The 8,326-nt window shown below is 36.6% G+C and overlaps 1 protein-coding gene across 1 annotated transcript in view; it reads right to left on the minus strand.

Moving 5' to 3' along the window:
• Positions 1 to 272: 272 nt before the first annotated feature.
• LOC104856188 (serpin B7) overlaps positions 273 to 8,326 on the minus strand; it is a 95,849-nt gene continuing 87,795 nt past the window's right edge. The window contains exons 2-7 of the mRNA XM_033757546.1: positions 5,720 to 5,839; positions 4,086 to 4,214; positions 3,513 to 3,630; positions 1,786 to 1,928; positions 1,003 to 1,167; positions 273 to 683 (exon numbers count right to left, since the gene is read on the minus strand). Of these exons, the coding sequence (XP_033613437.1) occupies positions 273 to 683; positions 1,003 to 1,167; positions 1,786 to 1,928; positions 3,513 to 3,630; positions 4,086 to 4,214; positions 5,720 to 5,839 (1,086 nt within the window). The remainder of the gene's footprint in view (positions 684 to 1,002; positions 1,168 to 1,785; positions 1,929 to 3,512; positions 3,631 to 4,085; positions 4,215 to 5,719; positions 5,840 to 8,326) is intronic.

Consider the following 8,326-nt stretch of genomic DNA (forward strand, 5'->3'; position numbering starts at 1 on the left):
AATAAATAACACATGAAAGCTAATACTATAAAATAAACTAGTAATAAAAAGAATTTAATGGGCATCACCTTGCTTTAGGAGACCAAATGATTAATGATGTTATCATGTTATGATTGACAGTTGTGTGGGTATTTCTGAGCTTATACTTAGTGCATAGTAGAATTTATTCAAAAGAAGAGAAATAGGCAGAAAAAGTTTCTAACTCTTTGGCACTTAACAATTCTGAAGCTTACAGCTCATGCTACAAAACCTTTATGTCAAATCAGAATTTTTCAATTTGGGGGCAATGAGAATCTGCCAAAAAATAAGACGCTCTTGGTTATTCTGTGCATGATCAGGAAGAGGAAAGGATGGTCTGCCACAAACTGAGGACCGCCATGACCCGTTCTCCCTGTCATAATGGCGCCGGTACCAGCAGCTGCTACCGTACCCTCTTCATTGACATCTACTGTGGCTTGATGGAACACCTCAGAAAGAAACATCTCGTCCTCCTCCGACATTCCTGAGAAATTGGCCTGGCCCTTATTGAAGGCATCCTCCATGCCCATGCTTCTCAGAATGGATTTGAGTTCATAATGCTCTTCTAACTTGAACTGAGGCATGAAGACTTCTACATTATCTTCAGCTAGTGTGTCATTGTTGGTCCACTTGTTAAGAGTGTCATAATTTATCTGACTTTCCAGCTGCAAATCAAAACAAAAAGCAAAAGAGACACAATGAGTTTAAGGAAGGAAAACAACTCAAAGCCTAAAGTTAATCCTCAGCGACTTTACTAGAGTGTGGGAAATACAAATATTAAATAGATTGTCCAAATTTTGTAAGAAGGTAGAATGCAAGACATATATTTAGGGCTTTGAATGGAATTTCGGTATATGCTTCCTGTACTATTAACTGATTCACATTTTTCTTTGAGAAATTCCACTCTGCTTCCTAAAATATAGATGTACATTTCATGAAAAGTAACCCCAGAAGTTTAAAACAATTGAAGTTGTAATGCCTCACCAATTGTAAACCAGTGGACTCCTCAGCAATTTCATCTGGAAGCAACAGGAACATGCTGACATCTCCTACATATGGGAGTTCTAAGATCTGAACCTTTAGGTCTGCTATGTACCCTATGTTCAGTTTTTTACGCAAGTACATCATCTTCACAGGTATGCTCTGCGTCTGAAATTAAAAAGTCAAATATAAATTAAAAAGCCAATTTAACAGTCAAAAAATGTAAGAAATATAAAAGAGGATGGAATCTGCCTCAATGTTGAATAAATGTGTTTTAAAAATCAATGAATTAAATTATTTATATATGTTTATAGTAGGTATTCTGATCTTATTAGCTTTTCCAAGTTTACATCTGTAATTTAGTAAGATAGATGACAATAATAACACTAATACTAAAATACTTCTGCAGTAGATATAAGCCAGAAACTCTACTAAAGCTTACTGAACATTTACAACACTCTTTCAAATTGGATATTATATTATCTTAATTTAGAGGTCAAACATGAAGTGCACAGAAGATAAGAGAGATTGTAGCTGGTAAATGTAAAAGCCAACATTTCAGTCCATGTACATATAATTATAAAACCTGTGGTCTTCATCTCTAGTCTTCCTACTTCCTGGGAAATTATTGAATGATAATCAGTAGCTTAAAAGAGTCAACGCCTCTATGTATGAACTATAAATAATAATTCATGTAGGAGAATCAATAAATGGTCTCTAATTTTTCTGTCTCTGGATTTCCTAAGGCCAGAAGTATATTTTAGAGAAATGAGTCTTGTCTCATACCCTGTTCACACGGAAAGGATAAAGTCCATCTAGTTTTTTCTCAAATGGAATTTTCCATTTTCCTTTAAAGTAGACAGCATTTACCAGGACCATCTTGGTTGCCTCATCGACAGAACCTTCAGGAAGCAGGTTTGGAATTTTGCCTGAAGAAAACACATTTGTTCAGGTTTCATAATCAGAAACTGTGAAGTTACAATTTCTTGATTCTTTCAAGTAACTATCAAACTCAGAGTTCACATTTGTCAAACTCTGCAGAGTTTGATCTTTATGCTCAAGTTTTTCTGTACATTTACTTAAACCAAAAGTGAAATTAGGACAGACTTCTCACAAGATTTACAACATTCAAGATAAAGTTAAGAAATACTGCATTTAAAATATAAAATAAGGGAAAGGAGATTTTTTATTTCCTTCTCTATAATTTGCTCAGTTTTTGGTTGTCTGGCAGTTACTTCAGAAGGAAGTGAAAGTGTTTCTTAGTTAAGATAAGAGTTCTGTCCACAATGTGTTACTCTCCACTCAATGCTTCTAGATCTTTGCTAGACAGTCCATATATTTGGAAATAAATGGATTAAAAAAAACATTTTAAGTTATGGTAGATAAGTTAAACTAGAAATAGTGCAAATATGAGATGAGAAAGGAAGAATTATCGTGGATAAGTCTAGAATATTGTAAGAGACACTAAAAATCAGTTATGAAACAACGTGTAATAAATTCTGTAACTAGGCTAAGTCATGCAAAGTCAACAAAAAGGGAACACAGTAAAAAAAGTGAGCTAGATAAGGTTCTCAGAAGGATGATGAGAGCATAATCTTCAAAAACTGGTTTGAGAAAGAGTTCATTTATAGAATGTACCCGATCTGCATTATTTAAACCATTACTATATATTATTTCACTTAATATTACTATTACTGTATTATATTTTAAGTTGTATGACAGGATTTAGAATTTTTATTTTCATCTTCATTGTAGTACCTGACACACAGTACATAGTAGATAATCATTTGCTGATTAAATGAATAAATTCAAAAGCAATGAATGAATAAATGGTTTAATTAAGTTTGAGTTGTTGAAAAAAAATACACAGAGAAATTGGAGCTAATGAAAGAATCAAGGAGTTAAATGGTACAAATGTTTTAAACAATTAAGAAGTGACTCAGGGACCAAAAACACTTGACAATAGATTGGCTTTGAATAGACAGAGAAGAGTTAAGATAGTTTCAGTCCTTCCTTCTTGCATTACTAGTATTCTTCATAACTCACACCAATTGCCTAGCTCAGGGGGAAGCCTTTTTTCTTTGTTTTTGTCCATAGTAGTTGCCCAGTCACAATCATTTCAATAATAACATTCCCTATGTTTGAAAATTTCTGCCTCTTCATATTTCACACTCTGGTTATGTCTAAAAACCTAGATTCTAGGGGCCAGGGATTTAGCTCAGTGGTTCCAGCATTTGCCTTGCAAGTGCAAGGACCCAAGTTTAATCCCCAGTACCAAAAATAAATAAATAAAATTTAAAAGATGAAAAATGAAAAAAACAGATTCTATAACATATTTCTGTGTATCTCAAATATTGTTTTCTTATTGAAAATGTTGTACAGTTAAATTAGAATAAAGCTCTATTAACAAAGTAACTAAAAGTAAACAAACTTTAAGGGAATGAAGGCAAAATTCAAGGATGATTTAGCTTTCTATATGGAAAGAAGAAAAGAAAGTATTTTCTTGCTTTCACCTTTGGTTTGAGTATTGACCCAGGAGTTAATTTCTTTTCTGGATTCTTCTGCACATTTCTGAAAGTCTACTTCCTGAGGTTCTGTAGAGTAATATTTCTTAGAGAGTTTGATGTATTCCTTTAAAGCAAGAAAATAAAATATATATTGAACAAGCCATGGGTAATTGTAAATTACAAACTTCCAGGGCAGACTGGGAGGCATGGGACAGGAGTAGGGATTGAAGATGGGTATTGAGGCTGAATGAACTAATTTAGACTACAAGTTCTCCATTCACCCTGCCCCCACACCCCAGCCCCTATTCTGCCCTCTTGCATCTTTTGTGTTATAGATACTGCAAGAGAGTGCAGAGGTTTGGCTTAGGTAACAATGGCTCTGGAAAACAATGTGTTCATCATCCTGGTGACTCTGCCAGCCAGATATTTTCAGTGGGAAGGGGAGGAACCAACAGAGAGAGAATAAGGAGCAGCAATTACGCTAGACCAGTATTACAGAGACTGCATGGAATTCCGACTCTTCAAAAGTGACCTCACTGCTACTTTGGGGCCCAGCCATTTCAATTATAGGCCACTTACTTCCTTAAATCTTGCAGACTTCTCTCCAAACAGCTTAATGGCACTTTCCAATAAATAATCCCCTGTTGGTGCACTGATTGCAGAACTGAGAGAGCAGAATGATGAATGAACTTTGTCTCTTGCTTGTGTCTGAAAAAAAAGGTTCTTTTTCTATAACACACAACTACTGAGCAATATATTTCTTTAAGTAATGACATTTTCTCAACACAACAATGAAATATTATTTTCATGCTTATATTTTCCATTAGAGGAAACTCTGAAGAAATGATTTTGATATGGCTAAGTTGCTTTAAAGCCATTCAGATAGAATTTATGTAATTTGCTCCATATTTTACTGTGTCTACCAACTGGGCATCAACTAACAGCATAGATAAGAGGTATGCTCCTTTTCAGTTTCTAAACTTCAAGATTTCTAAGGAATTTTTGTTAATTTTATAAGAATGAATAAGTTCTGGAGATCTAATATATAGCATGGTAATCATACATGGCAATTATACTAATTTATGAAGAGTACTGTATATTTTATTTTAAATGTCCTTTTCTTCCACCCACAGTATACATACAGTAACTAGTTTTGGTTTGGGGTGTGTTAAATTGATTGTAGCTATTTCAAAATGTGTATCAAATTATGACATTGTACGATTTGAACATACACAGTTTTTATTAGTCATTTATCATGTTCTCAATAAAATTTTGGGGACGACATTGCCTTAGTAACAAAGTTAACGTAGCTTCTGTAGGTTCCTGTTTTGGAGGGTAGCTGGTGCAATGGGTTTTAGTAAACCACAAAAGTGAATGGGATTTCCATTGTTCACTCTGTATGGTGTAAGTGCTATGAGAGACATATGGTCAGTCACACCAGCAGTCTGGAGTGCAACAGAGGATGGAGCCCTCCAATGGACGGCAAGTGTTTCAGGAACTTGGTGGAAGCTTCTCCACCCTTTTAGCCCATAACTCAATGGGTGATGGCTAGATGGATTATATCATTTATCATGTCCAGAAAGGAAGCTGTGAGAGATATCTCTCCATAACCTGCCTTGTGAGAATGATGGATGAAGCCGTTTACCAATAGATGAGAATGATGGATGAAGCCGTTTACCAATAGGAGTACAGCTATACCCAATTGCTGTGATGTAGGTAGATAGCTGAGATTTAAAGAAATAGAACACTGAGAAAAGGTGTTACTGCTTGAGATAGATAGATGGATAGACAGGGAGACAGACAGATGATTTAAGGGTCAGGAGCCTTTCATGAAGTCACTGGGTCTGGTATTCACCATTCCTCAATTATTTATCTAAACCCTCTTTCTGGAAATTTCCCTCCACACGTGTATTCTAGGAGTCTCTGGTAGAGAATAGTTTTAAAGTACATGTAATCAATTAATGACAGAGGCATATCGTTGAATTTAGAAACAGCCTTGCCCTGTAAGTCATGAAATTTTGATTCTGCCCTGGTTCTGCTCTGTTTTTAAGCTAACCTTAGAATATTTCACTCATGGCTCTTCATTGTTATTTTTTCTGTGAATGGAGAAAATTATAGTAAGTTCCTTCCATTATAATCCTATGATGTTGAGACTGAATACTAAGTTCCTAGAAATAGAATACAAAAGAAATATAAACAAATGGGTTAGGTACCTTCAAAATGGTAGCAGGATAGGTTTCCTTCTGCATCTGCTGGGTCAAACGACAGCCAGTGAAGTTTTCTGGGCTCCCAGTGGCAACATCATAGTCTCCAACTTTGTTGAACTGAAGCACCTGCAATCAGTGTCAGAAAGGATGGTGACATTTTTAAATAAATTACTTAATTTAGAAAACAAATGCCTACCAGGTACCTCAAAGCAGTCCTATGTCTGAGCCTGTACCTCTGTGTGCTGGGAACAAGCACAAATATTTTTTCTATGTGATATAGAAATGCCAGTCAATCTAAACTTCCCTTGCATGGAACTTCATGAGATAGTTCAAACAAATTCATCTCCTGGCCATTTTGGAAAAAAACTTTCTATTATATGATGATTTATAACATCTTCCCTAAAATATCACCTAGCCCATAAATTGTCTTGAAGAAGAAGCCAATATTTTCTTGAAAGTAAGCCAACTAAATCAGAGACTTTTATCTCTCTTCTCAGTTGTCAAATATTGCAAGTCAAAGTGAGATTAAACATAAAAATGGGTCACTCGATATGAACAGAGATTAATGAAAATATGTACACCTATCATACTTCACATACAGAGAGAAATTAAGGTCCGAGGGGCAGAGGACAAATCACAAGGATCTGATGACAATATGAATTTCTTCACATTGTGCATGGGCAGCTTTAGTTTTATTCTCTCAGTGAGAATAGCAGGTGAAAACTGGTTTCTATAAAGCTTCCTCAGTTACCCTTCCCCACAACATTGTTGCTTGCCCAGCTTTGTTGCCAGTCAGCACTGGCAGGGACCCCCACCTCCAAAATCCACAGGATTCACTGGTCCTGAGACAGTGACTCCTGGGATCCACGGTGAGAGAGATCCAAGTTTTTAAGTGGGCTGATGAGTGGGGTTTTGCCAGTGAAGGAGAAGAAGGCAGGTCCAGCCACCTGGTAAATTTCTGGGCTGGAGGGAGGAGTGCTAGCACTTGAGAGGCTGTTGTTTGTCCCTAGGGTGTCCTTTCATAGGTTCTGCCATCCTCTCTGAAAAGATGTGATCCCACTCTGTTCCCACATAAGGGAAGAATATTACCTATCACAGCTTCTTTGGTTACCTTCTTGCCAAGGCAACTGACCCTGAAATAAAGATTCTCCTGACTGGCAGTATCTTCTTGAATCACTACAAATGCTACACATGGGAATGTCCTTGCAAAAGTGGGAAGGTAAGGTGACCCTGTGTCATCCTGAGGCTCAAAGAGGTATATTGGCCCAGACAGGTCCATGACCTCACTCTGAGCATAAAAACTGGCAAAAAAATATTATTGGCTGTGACATTCAGCTCCTATAACCTGTGCTATCAAGTTTACACACTCTGTTTCTTTCTTTCATTACAATTTAACTGCCTCTTCCAGGCACACCAGTTCCCAATGTGGTGGCCTCTTCCTGCTCTACTTTCCTCATTTGTAAAATGACTATGATAATCATAACAATTATCTCATAGGGTTTTATATTAAGTGAGTAAACTCCTGAGAAGTTCTTAGAAAGGCCCCTGCAATGGCAGCAAAAACTATTAGCCATTATTACAATTGCCACTAGACACTTTACACATTAACTCTAATTGTCATACTGGTTTTTGCAAATTATGGGTTTTCATTCCCACGTTATAGATGAGAAAACTGAGACTCAGAGGATCTCACATGCTTAGTAAATGGCAGACATGACTTAAAGAAAGATCTGCCCTCAAAACTCATGCTCCTATTTCCTTGCCAAGAATTTCTCTTTCTTCTTACATAGGAAGCAATCAAATTAGCATTTAAATTTTAAAACCTTCAGATGCCACAGTGTTATAAGGAGACTATAAAAAATTCTAGCACAGTTCCAAGTTCTGAAAGGACTTTCTACATATAGAAAGGCTGTGTTGTGTCCAGAGTAACCAATATGATTTTTCCTTTCATATTAAAATCAAGTTTTTCTTTCTTTTTAATATGCCAGAGCCCTCCTATAGCACTCATCCTCAAAATACATTGCTTCAGATTCTTTTACACTTAAAAACATGATGTTTTCTAAGGTTCTCAATGCAATTTATTGTCTACATTTTCAAGGAAAGAAAACAAAGGGGGAGGAGTGTTGCAGAGTGCTGCTGGCATCACAGTTAAGCAATTTAGTTCTGTTGTAAGCCTTGCTGCTTAAAGAGCCATGAGCACAGAAAGTAATCCTTCTCTCTCTTGTCCTCCTGCAGTGAGATTGGCCAATGCTCTCACTGTGAAACCTCGTAATTCAAGGGAGGTCCACCATAAATGGGTCACCATGTTCCTGAGAAGGGTGTATTTATGCCTAGGTAAAATTATCATGGGAAACCAGAAACCAGCCCCTGGCATTTTGGTGTGACTCAAAGCACAAAGGATGCTTATACTTAGAATAATCCATTTAATATTTGTATAGCTGTGAGTGACAAGGAATCCTAACTACATGCTGACTATGTCATGGTCACTGATCTAAGAAATAACAGGCTGTTGAAAATGTTAGGTTGGCCGAATGAGTCCTCTAGAAATGTACTAAACTCTAGAAGAAGTGGCTCAGCACATCAAGGCCCAGATGCAGTTCTGTCTAACTCTGT

The sequence above is a fragment of the Fukomys damarensis genome, unplaced genomic scaffold (assembly GCF_012274545.1).
Source record: "Fukomys damarensis isolate Sample0158 unplaced genomic scaffold, DMR_v1.0_HiC HiC_scaffold_30, whole genome shotgun sequence".
NCBI classification, from domain to species: Eukaryota; Metazoa; Chordata; class Mammalia; order Rodentia; family Bathyergidae; genus Fukomys; species Fukomys damarensis.